This window comes from Heptranchias perlo, chromosome 7 (assembly GCF_035084215.1).
Source record: "Heptranchias perlo isolate sHepPer1 chromosome 7, sHepPer1.hap1, whole genome shotgun sequence".
Taxonomy (NCBI): Eukaryota; Metazoa; Chordata; class Chondrichthyes; order Hexanchiformes; family Hexanchidae; genus Heptranchias; species Heptranchias perlo.
The window spans coordinates 55,873,148-55,898,691 of NC_090331.1; the positions used below are offsets into that span (position 1 = coordinate 55,873,148).

At 41.5% G+C, this 25,544-nt stretch overlaps 1 protein-coding gene across 1 annotated transcript in view; it reads right to left on the reverse strand.

Annotated features, from left to right (window-relative positions):
• Window positions 1-25,544, reverse strand: part of pde11a (phosphodiesterase 11a) — a 271,348-nt gene that overhangs the window by 39,405 nt on the left and 206,399 nt on the right. The window contains exons 16-19 of the mRNA XM_067986810.1: window positions 18,469-18,569; window positions 9,921-9,998; window positions 9,600-9,663; window positions 4,508-4,582 (exon numbers count right to left, since the gene is read on the reverse strand). Coding sequence (XP_067842911.1) covers window positions 4,508-4,582; window positions 9,600-9,663; window positions 9,921-9,998; window positions 18,469-18,569 — 318 coding nt within the window. The remainder of the gene's footprint in view (window positions 1-4,507; window positions 4,583-9,599; window positions 9,664-9,920; window positions 9,999-18,468; window positions 18,570-25,544) is intronic.

Below are 25,544 nucleotides of genomic sequence, written 5' to 3' on the forward strand. Positions count from 1 at the left end.
AGTTCCCCACCTTTCGTCTTAGCCGTAGATGGTACTGGGAGTCTGAAGGCATAAAGGCTGGAGGCATCTAGGTACTGGCAAGAACTGACAGAAGGAATACTAGAAGAATGCAGGATAAACATCTACCTAAGATTATCAAGTGCAGATTAAACTAAATATTGAACCTAAGTAGATCTACAAAATAATCAAAAGTCAATAGGAAGAAAAACAAATTTAAAATGATGCAGGGAGAAAGGTGAGGGGGCCACTGGGATTAACACAACAATATTCAGAAACACATTAAAAGAGGAACCTGAAGATGAGCATAGCTGCAAATGCAAAGATAACAGTGAGAGGGTAGTCAGAGAAGAAGTAAGACCCCCCAAGAGATACTAACAGGGCTGAAACAAGGATTAACATAAAATAGTTAATATACTCAATGATTACTTCCTCCAATATTCATTAGGGAGGACAAGAACAATGTACCCTGAAAAATCAGTGATAATCCAAGTAGGTTTAATGATTTTTACCATAAATCATTAGGAGAATTGTGCCAGGCTAATTAGGACTCAAAACAAATAAATCCTCAGCAATGGATGGTATTTATACATGAGTACTAACATAGGGATGAGATTTGAGAGATACAGATGACATTATGAAGCAGTTGATGGATACTGGAGAGGTCTCTATATTTATGAAATAGGATAATGTGGAGCACATTTTCAAAAAGGGTGACAAAACAGATGCAGGCAGCTACAGACGTATCAGTCCCAATTCAATATGGGATAAAATAATTTAATCAATTATCAAGAGTAAACTTATATGATGATAACCTAGTAAATAGTAGCCAACATGGATTCAGAAGGGAAATACACTGCCTGACCAACCTCCTATACTTTTTTGAGGAAGATACATCCTTGGGACGTTTTACTGTTAAAGGCGCTATATAAATGCAAGTTGTTGTTGTATGTGGACTGTGCTAAACCTTAAAACACAATGCATTTGGCGTTCCAAAAAAAGCTTTGAGAAGGTTTTGCATGAAATGCTGCCACTTAAATTGAAAGTGGTAGAGAATCAAGATGATCCAGATCAGAGTTTGGCTGATGGCTAGGAAGTGGGAGATACCTTTTGGGGAAGTAATGTTGGGGTGAGAGGAAGTGCTGAGTGGGGTACTCCAGGGATTGGTGTTGACTCTACTGTTTCTAATTTACATTGACAACTTTGATCTAGAGACATAAATGACTTAAACCAATATGGTCAAATTCGCATTTATATAGCGACTTTTGGGACATCAAAGTATTTTACAGCCAATAAAGTATAGTCACTATTGTAATGTAGGGAAACGCAGCAGCCAATTTGTGCACAGCAAGGTCCCACAAACAGCTATGAGATAAATGACCAGATAATCTATTTTAATTATGTTGGTTGAAGAATAGTGCCACGGGGTCTTTTACACCCACCGAGAGGTAGGCTGGGCCTTAGTTTAACATCTCACCCAGAAGACAGCAACTCTGACAGTGCAGCACTGCTCCCATACTGTGCTGAGCTGTCAGTATAGATTATGTGTTCAAGTCTCAGCAGTGGGGCTTGAATCCAAACCTTCTGACACAGAGGTGAGAATGCTGCAACTGAGCCAAGGCTGACACGTTGATACCAAAACGGTGGTTGTGGAAGATGCTGAAAAGGCAGCCAGTGACATCTAAATGAGTAAGATAAAACATCTAAGCGGGCAGAAAATATCCAATTTTATTTAATATAGATGATTAATTACATTTAATACAGCCACTGTATTAAAAAAGGATTTCTTTATACAAAAGAAGTAAAAATGGCAACATTTAACAATGGCACAGATTTAAATAGGTAATAATTTTACTAAATTGAAGTTAAGAACCTTCTTAATGTGTTACTACGACATTCGGTGCTGTTGTCTGAAGCTTCTCTCTTTACGCTGCACTGTGTAAGATTCCCATTTTGCTTATTCTACATGATGAGTGATGCACTGCACTCGCTTGTCATCAAATCATTGCAAACTGACCTCATGCCATGTCCAATATGTCACTATAAATACTTAACTGACATGATAGATTTAAGATAAAACTGTAGACTGATTAAAATATGTTGGTCACTTAAAATGAAGTATTGTTCTTTTGTAATGTTTTAAAAATTTTGACAGGTACACGATTGCAAAGCATCTGCTTATAACTCAATAATGAAGGTTCTTTACTGTCAGTTATTATCAGATTTCCTTGATAAATCCTTTGATTTTAAATTTATTCCAAGGTAGTTTTTACTGAATTTGACTTAGAAACGGACAGATTTCCCAACTTGCATGACTTTGTGAAATGTCATGGTTTTTGAGAGCTTTGCAAGATTTGGTTGTGTGTGTCTTTAAGCTGTGTACAGAGCTGCTGTCTGGTCTAATTTGCAGCAAGGTCCCTCATCTCTTCAACAAAGGTAATTCACATTATCAATAACTGTGTAATTATTTACATCCCTCTGTTGACTGATGACCAGCTAACAGTTTTTCCTTAGCCTGCCTCTCTGTCTGTCTGTCCAAGGTCTGACATTTTTCTTACTGGTTCATCCTCATTTCTCTAGTCTTTCTACTGCCACCTTGAATTATTTGCACCTCAAATATTTTGTTCCCCTCTGGGTTGAGGTGATCTCCAGCACCAGCTGAATTTAATTCAATTTTTAAGAGCTCTATTTACCATCAGGGGATTTTTTTAGTCAAATTATTCATTCTGAATAATAAAGTGCTACTTACATACATTATATGGTTTTAATATTTTTTAGCCTAGGTTTTCCCCTTAGAAATTGTAACATTAAATTTTTCCTTTATTTTTCACTTGGGTACAATTTTAAAAATAGAGAATAGCAATTTTTTAAGTCTCTTGTTTTTCCATAATATATTATTTTTTTGTTTTTCTCCCATCCCCTGCGGAGAGGATGGGCTGTGCTGTCCGGCTTCTATCAATGTTGCTCAATATCCAGTTAGTAAGAGTCACCCAAGGTGACTGTTTAACTCTCTCCATTCATGTGGGCAAGTGCCTGACCGTTGCCATACATATCGCTCCAGAAACAACCACTGACCCAAGAACCCACTGTGTAAAAATCTTAAGTGAGAACCCCATTCCTACCAATCCCTGATACAATGTGTTTTGTCCCATGAACTATACTACTGCACTGCTGTGTCTATTAATACACTTTATAATTGACCATAGCCAATATGTATAATAAACTGTAGTACAAGCATTAATAAGCTGATTCTAGTTTTATAATTAAAGATGAAGAAAGAATTATTATTTTGTAAGTCATTTTATTATTAAGAGGGAGTCGTAGTATGTGGAAGTGCTGTCAATGTGAAGTATATATTTGTTAAATTCTCACAAGGATTATTCTTGAAGCAACTCCTAAATTTCATCATTAGCTCCTCTATGTGGAGGCAAGTAATCTGATATTTCATCAGAAACAGGGATATCATCTGAAAGCACCTTTGCTAACAACTGTTCACAGCTGCCTAGTTATAATGCAGCAAATCTAGGTGGGAAATATTTTTTTTAAAGGAAAAGGGAGTTTGTGAGGAATATGTAAACAGGCAACACAACTTACACTTAGATAGCACCTTTAATGTAGCAAAATGTCCTGGGCGCATCAGAAAGGAGCCCTTTGAAAGTGGGGAGCAATGTAGCGAGATGGAGAGGTTTAGGAAGAGAATTCCAGTTTGCAAGTCTGTGACAGCTGAAGGTGCTGCCAGTAATGATGGACTGGAGGGGTGAAGGAGGAGCTACACTGCACTCAAAGTTGGATCATAAACAGATTTCACATCAGAAGTGCGCAACCAGCTATATTGGTCAAGGCTCTTGCATAAGCATCCAGGGCGCGCACCTGAAACAGGCGTTAAGCTTTTGCTTATGCAAATAGGTGGCCTGATATCTGTTTGAGGTTCCCTTTGCAAAATTCGTTTGGGACTGACCGTAGCATGCGTGGTCCTGATTGCCTGCACCCCCCCGTCTGAGCTGGCAGTATCTTTGTGCCTCCCGGGACTGGCGAGCTGCCTCTGGGGCCGCAATTTGCTCCTGCAGCTCGCCAATAATAAACAAATGAGGCCAGCCTCACCCTGTGGTCCTGCCACCGGCCACTTTAGTCGTGTGCAACGTGGACAGCACTGGGATCACGCCCCGATTCAGGTGTGATCCAATTTCTAGATCAAGGTTTATAATTAAGGTATTGCAGCTTTGTTAAAAAGTACAATTTTCTAGCATGCACTTTATCTGAAGCATGTAGCTTAGCTCATCATAAGCTGCAAAATGATGGAAATATATGAAGCAAATTGGAGAAATTTAAACTGCCGCAGAACATTCCTTTATTTGTGGTTACTAGAATTGAACACATCTCTGTAATTTTGTATTAGTTAGAAAAGGGCTATAAATTTTCAAATGATTAACACAGGATTGATAGTATTGTCTGTTTTGAACATTAGCTGTGTAACTGAATGGACTTGTGTAAAAAATGGGCTTTCACTTACTGAAGGGGTGAGTTTCAGCTCCGATCTTTCCCTGTCTCCTTGTTCAAAGAATTCACTGGTAACCAGTTCAGCCACCTGCAAGAGGATCACAGATTTCTGTGAGTGGAGAATGTGTTCTAACTGTGAATACTTTCTCATCAGTTTACTTTTGATTCTCCATTCTTGGATCTTGCCCCTCCCATTTATCAATAACTTAGCTAATCACTATGAATGTCCAGTATTCTAAACAAAATTTTAACACAATTGTAATAGAGTTAGAGCAAATGCCTTTCAATAAAATGTATGCAAGTATTTTGGACAAAGCTTCAGCAAAGCTGCATCATTGATATTGTTCTGAACATTAAACCATGGGAGTGGAATTTCTACCTCAACATGGACATGGGGGATCGTGGAAGTTTTTCTTCACTGCCTCTCCAAACACAATAAAAGAACTGGAAGTTTGTCTTCCCCCTCCTATTCCCAAAAGAGGGAGAACTGGAAAGGTTCCCCACTATCACACAAATAGCCAGCAGTTCATAAAATGTGAATAGTTTTAGATGACAAAATGTAAGTTCGAATTTCGTGAAAGGTATACCCTACGAGGAGATATCTCAGAATGTTTTACAGGGCAGTGGATGGCAAATTGATATTGAGCAGGGGGGATAAAAGGGAAGAATTACATAGAAAAACAACATGGAGAAAGGCCATTCAGCCCAACCAGTCCATGTTGGTGATTATCCTCCATGTGAGTAGTAGTCCTAATCCCATGTGCCTTCCCTGTTCCTATACCCCTTTGTTCCCCTTTCCTTCAACCACCTATCTCAACTCTGGTACTAAATTAATATCTTGCATCTGTCTTTACCAAAGTCACAGTAAAAGAGGAGGTAGTTGAGATACTGAATGGGCTAAAAATTGCTAAAGAGAAGGTGCTAGAAAGGCTGGTCTGGATGGAATGCATTCTAGGTTGCTGAGGGAAGTAAGGGTGGAAATTTCAGAGATGCTGGCTAAAATCTTCCAATCTGCCTTAGATATGAGGGTGGTGCCAGAGGACTGGAGAATTGCAAATTGCAAATGTTACACCCTTGTTCAAAAAAGGGTGTAAGGATAAACCCAGCAACACCAGTCAGTTTAACCTCAGTGGTGGGAAAGCTTTTAGAAATGTTAATCTGGGACAAAATTAATAGTCAGGACAAGCGTGGATTGATTAGGGAAAGCCAGCATGGATTTGTTAAAGGCAAATCATGTTTAACTAATTTGAGTTTTTTGATGAGGTAACAGAGAGGGTTGATGAGGACAATGCAGTTGATGTTGTGTATTTTCAAAAGGCATTTGATAAAATGCCACATGATAGGCTCGTCAGCAAAATTGAAGCCCATGGAATAAAAGGGGCAGTGGCAGCATGGATACGAAATTGGCTAAGTGACAGGAAACAGAGAGTAATGGTGAACGGTTGTTTTTAAGACTGGAGGAAAATATACAGTGGTGTTAGGGGTCGGTGCTGGGACCACTGCTTTTTTTGATATATATTAATGACTTGGACTTGGGTATACAGGGCACAATTTCAAAATTTGCAGATGACACAAAACTTGGTAGTGTAGTAAACGGTGAGGAGAATAGTAATAGACTTCAAGAGGACATAGACATGCTGGTGGAATGGGCAGACACATGGCAGATGAAATTTAACGCAGAGAAGTGCGAACTGATACATTTTGGCTGGAAGAATGAGGAGAGGCAATATAAACTAAATGTTACAATTCTAAAGGAGGTGCAGGAACAGAGAGACCTGGGGGTATATGCGCACAAATCTTTGAAGGTGGCAAGATAGGTTAAGAAAGCGGTTAAAAAAACATACGGGATCCTGGACTTTATAAATAGAGGCATAGAATACAAAAGCAAGGAAGTTATGTTGAACCCTTATAAAATACTGGTTTGGCCACAGCTGGAGTATTGTGTCCTGTTCTGGGCATTGCATTTTAGGAAGGATGTGAAGGCCTTAGAGAGGGTGCAGAAAAGATTTACTAGAATGGTTCCAGGGAAGAGGGACTTCAGTTACGTGGATAGACTGGTGAAGCTGGGGTTGCTCTCCTTAGAGCAGGGAAGGTTGAGAGGAGATTTGATAGAAGTGTTCAAAATCATGAAGGGTTTAGATAAAGTAAATAAAGAGAAACTGTTCCAATTGGTCGAGAACCAGAGCACACAGATTTAAGGTGATTGACAAAAGAACCAAAGGCGACATGAGGAAAGCTTTGTTACACAGTGAGTAGTTATGATCTGGGATGCGCTGCCTGAAAGTGTAGTGTAAGCAAATTCAATTGTGGCTTTCAAAAAGGAATTGGTTAAACACTTGAAGGGAAAAAATTTGCAGGGCTACGGGGAAAGAACAAGGGAATGGGACTAACTGGATTGCACTCACAAAGAGCCAGTACATGCTCAATGGACTGAATGGCCTCCTTCTGTGCTGTAACCATTCTATGATTCTACTGCATTTTACAGCCTCACAACCCTCTGTGTAATAAAGTTTATCCTTTTCTCTCTCCTAAATCTTTTACATATAATCTATGTACCCTCACTCCACACCCCTCAACTATTGGAAAGTCTGTTTTTATCTACTCTGTCCCATCCCTTCATAATTTTAAATACCTCTATCAAACCACTCCATAATCTTCATATTTGTATTTCTTCATATGAGGCAGCTGAATCCTAGTGAATCTACACTGTACCCTCTCTATTGCCTCAACATCCTTCCTATTACATGGAACCCAAAACTGTACACAATACTCCAACTGCGGTCTTACTAAGGTTTTATGTAGATTCATCATTACATCTTGACTTTTATATTCTATACCTCTTGTCATAAAATCCAGTATTCCATTAGCTTTTTCATTGCTTTATCCACTTGAGATACCACTTCTAATGTCTTGTGAATCTGAACCCTCAAATTCCTTTGTTCTTCGATATCACCCAGCCTTTCGCCATTCAATTATATTTGCTACTTCTATTTTTTTAACAAAATGTACCACTTACTGACATTAAATTCCATCTGCCACTTTTTTGATCATTCCACCATCTTATCAATATCCTCTTGCAGCTTCCTTTGGTCCTCAGAATTATTTACTATGCCTCCTATTTACAGATTTGGCATCATCTGTAAATATGAACACTACAAATCCATATCATTGATGTACACAGTGAACAGAAGTAGTCCCAGAACAGAACTCCGTAGGACCCTACTACTTACTTCCAACCACTCAGAGGGTTAGAGGCAGTGAAAACAAAGTCAAAGAAGTCTTAAGGATGTTCTTTAAAACAGAGAGGGAGCTGGCAAGGATGCTGATGGAGGGAGCTCCAGAGGGTGGGGGAAGGTGACTGAAGCAGCAGCTGTTGATGATTGAGCAGAGGGAGTGGGCTGGTATTGCAGAAGCAGAAAGTGGAGCAGAGATATAGGGTTGAAAGAGATCATGGACATTTGGAGGAGTGAGGCTGTGGAGTAATTCCAACGTGAGGATGAAAATCTTACTTGATTCTCTGGGTCATAAGAAGTTAATTGAGATTGGTGAGGACAGGGATGCAGGAATTAATCAAGATGCAGAAATGGGCTAGGGCATCCTGGATGATTTGCAGTTTATGGAAGACGTAAATGTGGAAGGCAGCAAGGAAAGTGTTGGAGAAATTCATCCACAAGGTGGTAAAGCATGGATTGGGGTTTCAATGGCAGAGTGGGAGAGATGGGACAGAGGCATGTGAGGTGAAAGAAAGTGGTATTAGTAATAAATTGGATATGGGGGAATTTCAGGAAAGGTAATTCAGGTAGGCAATAATTGTATAATTATTTACATCCCTCTGTTGAATGATGACCAGCTAACAGTTTCTCCTTCGCCTGCCTCTCTGTTCGTCTGCCCAAGGTTTAGGTCAAATGGTCTTCCAAGATTCCGTTCCTCTTAGCTTAGAGTGGCAGCTAGGGGTAGATGGAGTTGAAGCTGGAGGCATGTTGGCTTTTTGTGAAAGGCAGATACCTTTGGTTTTGCTGACATTAAGCTGGAGGAAGATGTTGGTTCTTTCCAGTCTTAATGTGGAATAGGCAACTGGAGATGGTAGCAACATCCATGGGGTCGATGGAGAGGTGACAAGGTAAATCTGGCTGTTCTCGGCATAAATGTAAAAGCTGACCTATTGCTGCCTGATAATATCACTGAGAGGTAGCACGTAAATGATGAAAAGGTCAGAGCCAAGGATAGAACCCTGGAATACTGCAGAGGTGACCTTGTGGGCATAGGATGAGAAACTTATTGAGGTGATGATAATGTGACAAGTAGGAGTGAAACCAAGAGAAAGCAGCACATGGAGGTGGACCATGGAAGAGAAAGACATTTGAGCAGCATAGAGTGATCAAGTGTCAAAGACAGAGGATGTCAAGGAGGATGAGGAGGAACAGTGAGCCACAGTTGCGGTCACATAAGATGTCATTGGTGTCGTTGGCCAATTACGTTTTGGCGCTCTGAATGGGGGCGGAGGGGGGGGTGAGGGGGATGGTGGGGAAGCTTGATAGGATTTGAATAGGGCTTGCTGGAGAATTTGTAAGAGTTGTTATATTTAAATGTTTATCCTGGTGACTAAACTGTTAAAAATATTATATTTTCTGTCAGCATTGGGTTGACTTTTAGTTGAACACAAATAGATGTGCAAAAGAGGTACAACTTTAAAAGAAAATTGAACATTCTCAATCTTACCAAATTTGGTTTGTAAAGGTGCCTTTACATTTACCTTTAAAACTGTTCCTGTCCTTTGCCCCGCTCTCCTCATTTTATACCATTTCAGTGAGGTGCTAGTCTGTGGGCTTCACTGCAGTATGGAAACCCAATTTATTGGGTCCCTGTGTTTACTACACAGGAACAGATGGCCTTAACTGAAAGGCAGATTCATAGACCTCCATTTTCATGGTCTAAAATGCCATTGATTCCCGATTGTCAAGTGCTTACAAGATTAACATAATTTACACATTCTGATAAATTCATTTTTTTTTTAACAGCTTTAAATTATAAATATGACCACATTATATGGCTAACAGTTAAAAGACAAGGTAGTTTAAAAGGCCATGCATATGTAACTTTCTGACCTGCCGAGATATCTCCCATGGTTTAGTTACAGCCCCCAGGTCACAGGCAGTCATCAGCATCGACCTACAATGACAATACACATTTCCATTAGCAGGCATCCATGTCATTATAGATCTGTAGAGCTTTATCCAGAAGCCTAATGTATTCTGAAGTATTTTTTAAATGATCTGCAAAGACTCTGCCCATGCACTGAAGCATTTAATCTATGTGCATATTTTTTTATTTGTTTTTGTAATAATTTAAAGAGTCTCTGTGTTCTGTGACTATTTCATTATCTTGTTTGACACGTGTTCCCAAGCATTTAATATAGATCTCCTGACCTGAGCATTTCTCGTTGATCCTTTACGTTCCAGTTGTACTCTCCTGAATTCACAAGTTCAAAAAACTTAATTCTTCGCCTAGAAAGGAAAAATGTAGCATTGTGTAAATTTCGGATTATTTCTGGACATTGCATTGGTAATGTTGGATAGTTTGTGGTTACCTAAGGAAATATGTATAAATAATATGACTACAGGTAGTGAATATAACTACTTCATACTCTGATAACAGTACCAAGTTCAACATTAAATCAAAAGCAAAATACTGCGGATGTTGGAAATCTGAAATAAAAACAGAAAACGCTGGAGAAGCTCAGCAAGTCAGGCAGCGTCTGTAGAGAAAGAAACAGAGTTAACGGGCTCGATTTTAGCACCCGCGATCGGGGGCGTTCCTGGCGGGGGGGCTACGAGAATCAGGGATTCCTGGGCGGGTCGGGATGCCGGCTCCAACCCGCCCCATTTCCGGGTTCCCCACTGACGAGCTGACAGGTGTGCGCAGCCCCTGCATGTGGGACTCCCACCGGCAATTAAAGCCCGGCGGGATGCCACTTAAGGTATTTATTTTGGTATTTCAGGTCGTTTACAGACCTGATTAACGTGATATTTTAGGAGGGGTGGGATTTTACAAACAACTGGGACTGTTTCCCGTACTGGAGGAAACACTCCCAGTTCAAATGGACGTGTTGCAGCTATCAGCCTGTGGCAGCTGCAAAGGTCCATTTGACAGGTGGGGTGGGAGACCCTCACTCATTGCAGGAGGCCACTCGGTCACTTTGGACAAAGTTTGGCCTCCACCGCCCTCCTCCTAACAACAAAATTCACCAACTTGCACACTTACCCCGGTGTCCAGACACATGCACCTACCTTGCGGACCCCCTCAGATGTATATCTTCCGGATGGGGGCCGCCGTAGCTGCAGTCATGACCTCCTCGGAGGGCGAACAGCATCACCAGCCTCACCATCCACGCCGTCCACCTCTGACATGTGGAGCTCCACAACACAGTGCTGTGACACATCCACCTGCATAGCAGGAGGGAGGGCAACCGCAGAGAGAGATGCGTCGCAGAGGGCACTACCCTCGCCACAGGGTCCACAGACTGAGGCTCAGCTTCCTGGACCTCTCTGAGCAGCAGTGCACACGGAGGCTCAGAGTCACTCGACATGTAGTCGTGGACATCTGCAGCCTCCTTCATGCCGAGCTGCTCCCGGCTGGCCCGAGCACCATCTTCTTACCTGTTGCTGTCAAAGTCACTACTGCCCTCAACAACTTCTCCTCCGCATCCTTCCAGGGTGCAACCAGGGACATTGCTGACGTCTCTCAGTCGTCTGCACAAAAGAGCCCTGCAAATACACCTACACCAACTCTGCAGTGACACAATGGGTGGCATCAGGTGTGGGTCTTCATTGTGATCCTCAGGAAAGGGCATTATTGCACAAACCAGACAAGATTCGCAAAGACGTGACAGTAGTGGTGCCAATATAATATGTAATGTGAGTTGCTCAGAAATTCAATAGAAGTAAAAACCATGACAAACCCTCAAACACCCTTGTGCATCCCCTTCATGCTCACAACATGTTTGCCTTACGCTGCCTATTGCACATATGTGATGCATGCCCTGTGGCTGCAGCACAGGTAGTGGCAGGTTGAGTGAGGTTGACCGTGAAAGAGATGCATGAGAGGGTGAGTATGAGATAGAGCCATGAGATTGTATGAGGATTGGGTTGAGTGGTAGTGGCGGGATGAGTACTGGCGAGGTGAGTAAGTGCAGGTAAGATGAGGATGAGGTTTGAGTGGGTGTGAGGGGTGATGTGACAGAGTGGTGTTGGCAGTGCAGAAGGAAATGTGGGGTGGGGACGGTGATGTGGCAGACAGAGTGTAGGGGAATGAATAAGTGTACTCACTTTGGCTGACCTACTTAGGTCAATGGAGCGCCTCCTGTACTGTATGCAGGTGCGTGATATCTTGGTGGTGCAGGTGACCTCCTCTGCCACCTCGAGCCAGGCCTTCTTGGTGGCAGAGGCAGGCCCCTTCCTCCCGCCCGCCGGGGGGAAGCTCTCTGTCCTCCCCCTCCTCCTCACCCCATCCAATGATACCTGGAGTGAGGCATCATTAAACCTGGGAGCAGTCTTCCCGCTGGGCTGCTCCATGCTGTAATTTTTCCTATTTCTTGCAGCATCAGTCAGTGGAGGACTGCCCCTTTAAATAGAGCTCCTCCAGCTGACAGACCTTACTGCACATGCTCAGTCTGCCCGCCGCGCAGATCAGCAGCGGGGAACCCGGAACAAGAGGTAAGTGGATCCAATCAGCCTGCGATTGCGTGCGGAGCAGACCGATTTCACCGGGCGCGTTACCCACGCTCCCAATCGCCCCTTGTCGCGAACCCGTCGCCATGGTAATATCGGGCCCAACGTTTCAGGTCAAAGACCTTTTGTCAGAACTGGAAGATGTTAAAAAATTTCTCCACAGATGCTGCCTGACTTGCTGAGCTTCTCCAGCATTTTCTGTTTTTATTCCAAGTTCAACATTGTTAAATTCATCCAAAACAAAACTGTGCAAATTCCTTAACCCAGAGCAGATGTTCAATGGTAAATTAAAAGTCCACTGTGTGTATTACAAAGCAGGAAAGGAACAAATTTGGTTCAGCTTGATTCAAATCTTCTTACACTGTGGCTGTTTCTAATCCAGATTAGGGAGGTGGGAATATTTGTTCCCAGTTGACATTGATGGAAGATAATTGGTGCCCTTTTTAAAGTATATTTTTGATCCAGAAAATAAACCGTGAATGTAGAGTAAATCAAGCATAAATAGATATTTAAACAGAATGTTGAGAATCATATTAAAGCATGTTTTTTTTCTTGATCATTCTGTAGCAAATACCTACCACTAAATTCAAATGTATTCTTTCTTTGCTTTTGAGGAAATGCTAATAGGTAGATTGTCTGTTCATGCTAATGAATGACTGGTGGCAGTAATGGGGCAGGCTGGAGCTTTATGCAGAGATCTCTTGAAGTGAGGTGGATTTTAGAAGGAATCCTTGTGGGAATACACTGCCAGAACTGACAATGTTGTAATTATTTCCAGTTGGAAGAACATTACCATAGCAGAAAGCTGTGCATGGAGAAATTTGCAATTTTTGGTACAGACTGGAATTTCAATATCAGGCATTTTTTTTTAAAAGCAGTAAACCAGTATTTAACATTTAAACCTTAGCTTTGAGATACAGGTTGAATGGTCCAAAAAAGAACTATCCAAATTGTCCATTTTCCTAACCAGTTCGGCTTTTCACAGACAAGGTTTGGATCAAGAAAAAGCCGGTGATTAGGCTTCAACCACCAACTGAACCTATTTTGATTCAGTTGAAAGAGGCCCTTCAGCCCATCTCATCTCAATGTTCCACATTACCAGCTACATAATCTTCCCATTACAGCATCCAGCTGTTGGTTAAATGAGTTCAGGAACCTAACCTCAACTACTCTTTCTGACAATCCATTCAAAATGTTGATCACCATCTGTATAAAGAAATACTTACTGACATCTGTCCCACATTTGCCCTTCACAACTTGGAACTTGTCCTATCTCGTCATGTTGCCCTGGAGTATCTGAAAGTATTGTTTAGGTTTTATTTTCTCTATCTTATTAAGTACTTTATTCCTCTATAAGGTTCCTCTGAGATGTCTCTCTTCAAGGCTGAAAGGCTCTGGCTTATCAAATTGTTCCTTATAGCTCATCTCTCTAACACTAGGGATCAATCATGTTGGTCTCCTTTGTACTATCTCTGGGGCTTGGATGGTGTTTTTATCTAGCAGCAACCAGAAGTGAGTGCAGTCCTGGTGTAGTCTGATGAAGCTTCAGCATATCCTCTGAGGAATTTGAATTCATCTGATTTGGCAATATAATACGGCATTCTGTTTGTTTTATTTTCTGCTGCTAGATACTGTTTAGACATGGTAAGAGATAAATTCAATTAATATCCCAAAGTTTCTTTCAATTTCTGTCTCAACCTGGATAAAATTGGTCAACGCCAGGAGCGCAAAGTGGGCCAATGGCGAATTGGCAGCCTATTTTACACCGTGCCGGATTTTCTTTTCCATTGACTTCTACGCTACAGGCGTTAACCAATTTCGCCCCCAAGTGCTATCCCACCAATGAGGGATACCTCCTAGTTTTACTTCCGATAGGGTCTACCTTACATTTGTCCATATTGAACTTCATCAAAACTGATCAGCCCAATTGCAAATCCTATTGAGTTTTTTTTCCAAGATCTAGGCTGCCTCCTCTGAGCCCAAATTCACCACCCCCACCCTACCTACCTTGGTGTAATTTGCAAATCTAAATACTTTCCATTGAGACAGCAAACCCAGTTCATTTATGTCTACCAGGAACAGCAGACGTTCCAGTACAGACCCGAAGGGCATCCCACTCAATTCTTCCTCCATTTTGACCTATCTCCCCTTGCAACTATCTTCTGCTTCCTTCCTTTTAGCCAGTTACTAATAAACAACCATGACTTAACCTTGATAGTCATTGCCCTTAGTTTGTAAAAAAGAGTCTCACGTAGTACTGTATTGAAAGCCTTCTGTAGCCAAAGTACTGCAAGCTCAACCATTACTTTTTAATCATGTAAACCTATAAATTTATTTTACGGACATTGACAAAACCAAATAGCAATGATTCCTCATCACTTCTGTTATGTCCTTTGGTTATGTTTATTTAGAGCTTTATAAGCATAAAAACAATGGGAATATTTGTAGACTTAATATTTATAATCTATCCATAAAAAGAAAAGTTAAACCCAATTCTCCGAGGAATCTGGTTACATTTATAACTTTGAGCAAATGAAAATTCTTTTGTTTTCCCTTAGATCAAACATGAATTGATTCCTTATATTTGATTACTTTTAGAATTAATTATGTGACCATTTTAGAAAACCTTTTCTGCAAGTGAACATCAATAGGCCATGTCTGGAAAAGCAATCAAAAGGTCTGAGCCAATAACTATCCCGTGAAGTCAGTCAATGAGAACTGTCCATTGCCACAAAAACCCTGCTCTTCTCTATGGGCTTAGCTACTGCTGAGTTAATGCCTATAATCTTAGCTCCAAGGGATGTACTAAGTCTAGGATTTAGGCTCCACTGTTCAAAATCTCCTCAAAGATCTAATTTAGCCTCTGTTAGGAGCTTGTTGGATTATTCTAGGTTTTCAGAATAAATTACAGTATCCAGCATGCTGTAAATCCTGTATCTTACAGGTAAAAGCAAAAAGCCAGTTCCGAGAGCTTGCATTATTTGTAGGTAAGGGTATGACTAGCATTGTAGTTGCAGACTTAAGTGAGATTTAACAGGGGTTTTCCTTGAAGCATGGATAAGAATTGCCACAGCTTTGCTTATTTATTTATATATTTGATGTTGTTTATCCTCTAATTCTTTTTAGCTGTTTTTCTGCCTCCACAGGTCATATTTCATTTATAGCCAAGAAAGCAAGTAGGCAGCCTGCTCCCAGACATTTACCAGTGCTGTTCTGAATTGGCTACCAGAGCGCGAATGAGAGTGGTGACTGCCTTTTACATGGTCCAATATGGATCTGGGCATTTAAAAAAAGACTGTGTGCACATCAGAAGCAAGGGTCATCACATATGTGCAAACATAAAGTGGGCCTATTTTACATTTGGGTAAGTATAATTGGGTCCAGTTTCACACATGTGGAGAGCCTTTTTTTAAATACACAATCAGGTTTTGGACTGGATAAAAGGTGCTCACCCTGGCAGCAAATAATCTTTTTCTGTTCATTTTTCAAATATCATAAATAATGGTGCCCATGCCTCAAACTAGACTATCCAGTTCAGGAATAGATGAAGAAAGTCTTGCATTTGTATAGGGCCTTTCACAACCTCAGGACATCCCAAAGCACTTTATAGCCAATTAATTACTTTTGAAGTGTAATCATTGTCGTAATGTAGGAAATGCAGCAGCCAATTTTGCGCACTGCAAGGTCCCACAAACAGCAATGTGATAATGACCAGATAATCTGTTTTTTTAATGATGTTAGTTGAGGGATAAATAGCGGCCAGGACACCAGGGAGAACTCCACTGCACTTCTTCGAAATAGTGCCATATAATCTTTTACGCCCACCTGAGAGGGCAGGCGGGGCCTCGGTTTAATGTCTCATCCAAAAGGCAGCACCTCCAACAGTGCAGCACTCCCTCAGTAGGGCACTGGAGTGTCAGCCTAGATTTTGTGTTAAAGTTGCTGTAGTGACCTTCTGACTCAGAGACAAGAGTGCTACCCACTAAGCTACAGCTGACAGTGTGGTTACCCTAGGCCTGTGTATACAGAAACTGTATCCCAGCAGTTAAGGCATTTGGAAGAGGAGTGGAAAGGAGAAAATTGATTTTCTTTTAAAATAAATGCACAGTGGGGTAGGAAAATTGCAACACAAATACATATAACATCTCTTTGTTCATAGATGCTACAATGTGTTTAAAGGAATAAGCCAATCTGACTCAAAATATCTAAGACCTAATTTGGTTATATGGTAATTTAGCTCAATTCGAGTACCTTTGGGCTTTGAATTTAGTTTTACTAATAAATGTATCGTCAAGGTTTAGTCAGCTGAATCACGCAGCAGGACAGTATGTGGTGAAGGTTGCACTGTAGCTGTAAAAAGAAGCAAAGATGTAGTAACTCCCTAAGATTTGGATAACAGTCACATCTGTGCAAGTTCAACTAAGATTAATAGAGCTGTTACCTTCTTAAAATGTTTTATTTAATCTTGCTCTTCATTTCTCCCTTCACAGTTGGATGTCCCTGACTTATTTTGTACTAATGAGGTACTGATTTTGATGTACTTTGACCTTGTTACACCTATAATAAACCACCATTTTACAAATGTTTGCTTTGTTTGTTAAGTTAGTCACTTTAAATATTTTCCACTTCAGTGCTTAAAAGAAAGAACTTGCATTAATATAGCACCTTTCATGTTTGGAGTCTGCTACAGATGTTCATGCTATAAAAGGACACATGATATAAATTTAAATCTAGTTTAGTCCAATTGACTGATGGAATATTGAAACCAAAAATATACTTGACATTGATCCTTTTCAGAAGTCTTTTGCACGTCTTTCAGCGTTACTTGGTGTAAAAGGCAGCATAATATCATGGGATAAAGTGATGTGAAAGCATCTCCACTTTTGCCCCTTCACTCTTCACCCAAAGTAATACTCACCACCTAGAAGCTTTTTTTTTAGCACATAACTATCAGAAACTATTCATACTCATAGAACCATAGAGGTTTACACCACAAAAGAAGATCATTTGGCCCATTGTCTCTGTGCTGCCTCTTCGCTAGAGCAATCAAAAGCCAATCCCACTGCCCTGCTCTCTTCCCACAGCCCTGTCTCTTTCTGTGCTTCAAATTTTTCCTCCATTCTTCCCTTAAAAGATGCAACAGTCTCTGCCTCAGCTATTCCCGGTGGTAAAGCATTCCAGGCTACAACAACCCTTTGTATAAAGAAATTTCTCATAACCTCTCTCCTTTTTCAGTCAGAAGAGTTTGAGATCAACATCTGAAACTCTATTACGCTGCACTCCAGTTGCTGTAACTGTTAATAGTCTATGGACAGATCCAGGGGCTGGATCTTGACTTTGTGTGATAGTGTAAAATGGGTGGAATCTTACAACACCAGGTTATAGTCCAACAGTTTTATTTGAAAATCACAAGCTTTTCAAATATAACTGTTGGACTATAACCTGGTGTTGTAAGATTCCTTACATTTGTCCACCCCAGTCCATCACCGGCATCTCCACATCATGTAAAATGGGTGACAGTGAGTCAGCAGTTCATTTTACATCTCTCCCAATTTGTATTTCCATTGAAGTCAATGCAAATAAAAATCAGGAGAGATATAAAACGGGATGCCAACTCGCTATCACCCATTTTACACTATCACACAAAGTCAAGATCTACCCCTATGTGTCCCTGTACATTAGAAGGCAGAATGAAACGGCCTTGCTGTCATAAGCCCTGTCTGTACTGAATTGAATTCTGGTTCATTTCTAAGGGTACTGGATGGTGAAGAGAACATTTAAAATTTATATTTACTTTAAATGTTGGAAATCTTCCCCAACATATGCACTTACATCTTCTCAATTTTTTGCATTTGAAAATCTATATAGCTTTTATATTATTTAAAAATTTCAAAAATGTTGCTTACATTTCTAAAATTGAAAATTGTAAGAGATTTTGGGAAATGTATGGAAGCACAATCCTATTCAAAGTTATTGTCTGATCTGAATAAAGGGGATTAAAATTCCTTCCTTCAAAGGCTAATTTTAACTCGTCAGTTGGAATCAAGAATCTCTTTATGAGCTATAAGGACAGGCTGGGGCAGCAACCTGGTCCATTCTCCACCAACTGTAACCAACATCTAAGACCCCATGAAATAAATAAATATTATAGCTGCTGCAAGGGTGTCTTATATAATGATAGGAATTTTTTTCAGCTAAACAGAGACATGACTGTTGTATTGAAATGCAAAAATGGATTGCAACCTACTCAAAGTAGAGTGTCAGATCTGTTGCCAGTATTGACTGCTTCAAAAGCTGCATGATGTCACTGTACACCCTGGAGGACAGGCTTGCAAAAATATTGTGCCCCTGTAATGAGGGAAAGAAAAAATTGGAGTTAAAAATACGTATTAAAATATATTATATTAGAAACAAATAAAATGAGAAGGATGATTTTAGGTATTTACTAATTACTACTTGGTTCAAGTGTTTTTCTTAATTTTAGTCACCAGATTCATAATATTGAATGTAACACAATTCCAATTGGTTGAAATGGAACTCACTTGGTCCAACACCATAATCCAAAATTAATTTGCAAATGCCTTGACTACAATGCAGCCAGTTAACTGGCCAGCTGAGCTGATTTTTTATTACAGTTTATAATCCATTAATATTATTAGAGTTAAATTAGTTACCAATATATACATAAGGAAAAATGTGGATTCATAACCCACATCATCAGAACATTCAGCTAATGTTTCATGCTCATTATTTCTTAAGTCCCTGGCTTCTGTATTATGCAGGCTTAATTATAAAAAGAGTTTGCTGTCAAATTAGATTTTATCACCACTACCTGCAACTGAAACAAATTATTTATTGGATTATTAATGATTAATTGTTACTGAAAAGGTTTAATTTAAAATGTTAATCTCAATAGTTGTTTTTGTTGTGCATTTGTAAAGGAATAATTTCAAAATGCAGACCACAACTTAGTGTTTTTTTGATATGTGGAAAAATTCATTTTCATTCTGAATAGCTCTGAAATGGTAGGGAATTTCAAAGTGTTCTTTGGCAGACTTTGTTGCACAAATACCAAAGCAGGGGTAATGCTAAAATTACTGCTATGGGAACTGTGTTAAACGGAAGCTTGAAGACTTTAATTTTCTACATCTATCATAATATCACAACACCCTTCCTGGTTCTGGTATGGTTTCTGTAGAGTCAGTTGGCTGGAACAAGAATGTCTGATATATCTTTCAGAGTCAATGTGGATTTTTACATCAATATTTAACAAAGTAAACCTATTGAAATGCAGTATTTTGTAATGTTAGGGCTCTGGTATACATTTTACATCTACATGATAAATACAGTACAAAATAGATTTTTAATTTAAATGAGAGATGCAAGTGCGTATTGTGGTCCAGGAAGTGAATCCAGAATGTGAAAAGGAATGGTACATTAGGTCATCTGACATTTTAGGATGTTCATCACACACTCGGCTGATTGATTTAGTCTTGGCTTGCACTGACTTTGATCAACTTACTCAGTGAATTTTCATGTTTCTTTCTTCTAGCAAATTATCACAGTGCAGCAACCTACTTACAGATGAGTAGATCATAGAATCATAGAAAGGTTACAGCACGGAAGGAGGCCATTTGGCCCATCGAATCCATGCCGGCTCTATGCAAGAGCAATCCTGCTTGTCCCACTCCCCCGCCCTATCCCCGTAGCCCTGCACATTTTTTCCTTTCAAGTACTTGTCTAGTTCCCTTTTGAAAGCCATAATTGAATCTGCCTCCACGACTCCCCCCAGGCAGTGCATTCCAGATCATAACCACTCGCAGTGTAAAAAAGTTTTTCCTCATGTCACCTTTGGTTCTTTTGCCACCTTAAAACTATGTCCTCTGGTTCTTGACCCTTCCACCAATGGGAACAGTTTCTCTCTATCTATTCTGTCGAGACCCTTCATGATTTTGAATACCTCTATCAAATCTCCTCTCAACCTTCTTTGTTCCAGGAAGAACAACTCCAGCTTCTCCAGTCTATCCACGTAACTAAAGTCCCTCATCCCTTGAATCATTCACATCTTTCCTAAAGTGCAGTGCCCAGAACTGGACACAATACTCCAGTTGTGGTCGAACCAGTGTTTTATAAAGGTTCATCATGACTTCCTTGCTTTTGTACTCTATGCCTCTATTTATAAAGCCCAGGATCTTGTATGCTTTTTTTAACCGCTTTCTTAACCTGCCCTGCCACCTTCAATGATTTGTGTAACTATACCCCCAGATCTCTCTGTTCCTGTACTGCTTTTAGAAGTGTGCCTTCTAGTTTATACTGCCTCTCCTTTTTCTTCCTACCGAAATGTACCATTTCGCATTTTTCTGTGTTAAATTTCATCTGCCACGTGTCCGCCCATTTCACCAGCCTGAATATGTCCTCTTGAAGTCTATCACTATCCTCCTCACTGTTCACTACACTTCATTAATATATATCAAGAAAAGCAGTAGTCCTAGTACCGATCCCTGGGGAACACCACTTTACACCTCCCTCCAGTCCGAAAAACAACCGTCCACCTCTACTCTCTGCTTCCTGTTACTTAGCCAATTTTGTACCCATGCTGCTACTGCCCCCTTTATTCCATGGGCTTCAATCTTGATGACAAACCTATTATGCGGCACTTTATCAAATGCCTTTTGAAAGTCCATATACACCATATCAACAGCATTGCCCTCATCTACCCTCTCTGTTACCTCACCAAAAAACTCTATCAAGTTAGTTAAACAAGTTTTGCCTTTAACAAATCTGTGCTAGCTTTCCTTTATTAATCCACACTTGTCCAAGTGACTGCTAATTCTGTCCCGGATTATCGTTTCTAAAAGTTTCCTCACCCCCGAGGTTAAACTGACTGGCCTGTAGTTGCTGGGTTTATCCTTTCACCCTTTTTTGAACAAGGGTGTAACATTTGCAATTCTCCAGTCCTCTGGCATCACCCTTGTTTCTAAGGATGTTTGGAAGATTATGGCCAGTACCTCCGCAATTTCCACCCTTCCCTCAGCAACCTAGGATGCATCCCATATCCGGACCGGGTGATTTATCTACTTTAAGTACAGCCAGCCTTTCCAGTACCTCCTATTTAACAATTTTTAGATGTTGGGTTATGCTGCATTAACGACCTGAGGCATTCCCTTGCAACTTACTATTAAAACAATTTGTTAATATTAAAATTTAAACACTGAAAAAATGTTAACTAAAATACATGAGCATTTTTTAAAAGCTGGAAAGCCTTTTTCAAAAGATTTTTTACATTAGTGTTTTTAAAAATTTGGACTCTAACCCTAACCCTAACCCTGTTCCCAGCCCTTAGCTCTGACCACAGAGGTAAAGGAGCTAGAATGTGTACTCAGTGATGTGTGTAACTATGTGTATAATATTAAGGTTGTTGCATCCTGTCCAGTGATGTGCATTCCAATTAATTTATTTTTGCCAGTTTTCTATCCTTTTCTGAATATAATGACTCTTGCTGGGTCATGTGTTTACAGCCCTCTAGTACCTCATCCTCTTGACCATTATTCATTTGTGATCCCAGACAGGGAATGCCAGCAGACTATTTGATCTTGGAGGGCATCATTACTGAACCCAATCCTGTTCCCACCTGTAGTCCACACACAGGTACTGCGTCATGATCAGGAGCGGAGTTGTTGGCTGATTTTCCCTCCCTAAACTCAGAGATACTAAGGCTACTTGGAGTGCCCCAACTACTAAGATAAAATAACTCAGCAGAGACCAGAAATTGACCCTGGAATCTTCTGATCTGCGTAGCTTAGTGTTACATTGAGCTGTGCCTTCATCCACCAATCCACTGGGCGAACCCCGACATCCCAATATAAACAATAAGAAAAGAACTTCAAATTTAATTTAGTAAACTTTTCTTTTTTATGCTCATCAAGGTGCTGAGGATTTCCATTTCACGCACCCAGTATTAACATCAAGTTATCTCAGTTACAGAGAAAAGCTTCTTCTACTCTGACACAGCAACGTGCCTCACCCCAACCTTAGAAGAACATGTTCTGCTGTTCCAGTGTGAATTTTCCCATCTTTTGGAACAAGTTGAAACTGGACTACCCCATGCTCCATGACATTGTGCATCCATTGGCCTTTCTGGGTGAAATTACCAATTTCACGCGAACTAATGCAAAATTCGGGTCACTTTATGCTGTAGGCCTATGTCCAATGTGGCCTGAATTGAGACTTCCTAAGTTCATTTCACATACAACTCTTACAGCCAGCAGGGGAGATTCTTATCTCCTCCATTGTCCAGCTCAGTGGCTTGGATCCAGTCTTATCTAAGTATCTATCTAGTCTTAGTCAGACCATCTCCAGCAATGGTGTTTCTCCTCATCCCTATACCATTGCCTTTAGACTCCCCCAACGATCCATCCTTAGCCCCCACCCCTTCCTCATCTACATGCTGCCCCTTGGTGATATATTCCAAAGACATGGGCCTAGAAATTCGGCAGCACATGCACTAACCAGCCTACTAAGGTCCCAATATGGCGGGTAGGAAGCACACCGTCCACCATATTGGTTAAGGTGGATGCACTAGTGTCAGGAGCACATGTCTAGATTATTTAAAAGGCAAAATATTTTATTTAAATTAGGGTTCTGCGCTACTTGTAGGACCTGTTTTCAATTGTCGAACGTCCCAGCGCTTCATTCGCAATGTGCTGAACTCGCACAGCACAACGTGGCACTAACCGGCAGGATGGCGACCTCACCAGCGATATTTAAAGGGATCATGCAGTGCTTACAGTTTAGCTGCCAGTTTCTCATTTCAGACTGCTGGCTAAGTTCTAGACGTTTTCTGGTGTGTTTTATCATTCTGGAAAGTTCACTTTGTTTAAACAGTGCAAGATTTTGCTGGTGTTGCACATTTTTTGTCTGCCTCACAGATAGTTTGGCTGCAGTCTTGGATGGTCTGGTAGGGGTTCCATCGGTGCTGGAGGACGAGAGGGAGCAGCAAGGAAGACAACAGAAAGCAGGAGCAGCAGAAGGGGGAGGAGGGCACTGCACAGGAGGCAATATCTGCAGCAGGTCTCAGGGAGCATTTCTCCTACATTAACTTTACTCAGGAGCAATGTCTCAGTCGCCTTCGCTTCACGAAGGAGTCTGTCACCAAGATATGTCACCTGCTGCAGCCACAACTCAAGCCTTGCACCAGGGCATGGACACCATTGCTTATGGCTGTCAAGGTCACCGTGGCCCTCAACGTTTATGCTACGGGCTCCTTTCAGGCTGCAACAGGTGGCATCCACGACATCTCCAAGTTTGCAGTACACCGATGTATAAGGGAGGTCACCGAGACTCTCTACACCAGGAAAAATACCTGCATCTCCTTCCCTAAGAACAGTGCGAAGCAGGACGAGAGCGCACTGGGCTTCACATTGCCTTGCATGCTCCCCATCACTAGCCTGGCATTAATCGAAAGGGATTCCACTCCCTCAACATACAGCTGGTTTGTGACCACAGGCAATACATCATATAGGAGAAGAAGCAGGAAGAGTAGGAGGAGGAGGAGAGTCAGCGACCGCCTCGCTGTCGGAGCTTTCAGAGACCAGCTCATCGAGGAGCACGTCATCTAAATCAGCCCCCATATCTCCAATACACCAACAGTCCCACAATCCTTACCACTTTCCTTACAACCACCATCTGATTGCCTTCCCTCAGTTCAGATTTATGGCTATTGCCCTTACTTCCCTAAGAAGATAAACACCAAACAGTGTGAGCTGCCATGGAAGCTGTCAGCAGAGGTTCTATCATGGTGAGTGCCACTGTGTTGTTAGTGGAGCTGACCACTCGGTCCATGTTGGACAGAATGGTCTCCATGCTCTGCGCAATGCATTGACACAAGTTGAAAGTGGACTACTCCATGGTTTGCGACATTGTGCACAAGCTCTCTGGCAGCCTGCCAAGTGCACCTAGCCTTTCCTGGTAGATGCCCATGTGCCTTCTTAAGTAGTCTGAGCCCTCGAAGTCAGCATCTGAGTCCTCTGCAGCAGAACCAGTGTGCGATCTTGCCCTCTGCAAGCTGGCACCTGTGGCGTCTTATCCCCCCTGCCATAGCTCCTGCACACTTGTGCCCGGTGAGGTAGCACATGTAGATACCTGCTCCAACCAAGCCTCTAAAGTACGTGTGGTGCCAATATCTGAGCTGGTGCTTGCGGAGTCAGGTCAAGTGATGGGGCATCTTCTAAGGTGTGCCTCCTCTTCAGGGGCTTCCACATTCTCAGCACCTGAAATGAAAGAGAGGAACAAGGGTTATGCTGTGGTGTGAAGGGAAAGCAGAGAGAGAGAGAGAGAGAGAAGTGGGTGGTGAAAGCATCTGCAGCTTGTCATGCGGAGGGTGTGGAGCGAGATAGAAGTCAGAAGAGACAAAGAGGATTAGGTAGTAAGAAACCCCGCGTGATATCTACTCCAGTGTTGCCAATTGCCACGGCCTCGCCCACAATGGCCAGCATGCTTTTTTTGAGGGGTGGGGGGGGAAGAGGGTGTTCGGGCAGGCTTTTTCTCCTCCAGTGCCAGCCTGCTGATTTGAGCTGTGTGCGACCTTCTCCTACAAGAAGGGAATGTGTTAGTGAGTCTTGAGAGGGTTTGGAGAATGTGCCTGTCATGGTGGAATAGCTGATAGTCTGTAAGATGTGAGTTGTGGGTGTAAGGGTTGTAATAGTGATTGTAGGAGAGTGAAGGGAAACAGGGAAGCGGAGTCTTGTGAGTACTGTGAGTCTTGTGATTAATGAGGCTATAAGTGGTGGAGCTGTGAGCTAAGAGTAAGAGAGCAGTATTCTTACCTCAACAACTCTAGTGAGATCATTAAACTTCTTCTGGTATTCCAGCCATGTCCTAGGCTCCTTGCATACAAATACTCTGCAATCTCTTCACATTGCTGGAGTAGTTCATGCCTGGAGGGCTTCCTGCCCACTGGGGGGGAAGAGGATGTCCCTCCTCCTGTCCAGCCTGCACCAGGATCTCCAAGGCAGCATCCGAGAACCTTGCACCAACCTCCTTCTCCTCATACACACCACTATTACAACCTTCACACGCACAACTCACATCTTACACATCAACTCTCTCAACGCTTGCTTCAACCATATCTCTACTTCCAAAAGTGTTTCTGTGGTGTCTGCTGGCAGAATGTACCTCCCCTTTAAGAGGTGCTGATCATCTTTAAGTGATGTCATAGACGCCTGATATCCAGCCCTCCCCTTATAGGTATGGAGCCAATGATTAGTGCTGGCAGCATGCTTGCTTGATTAAAATGATCAGGCAGCACGAATATGACGTCTGTGT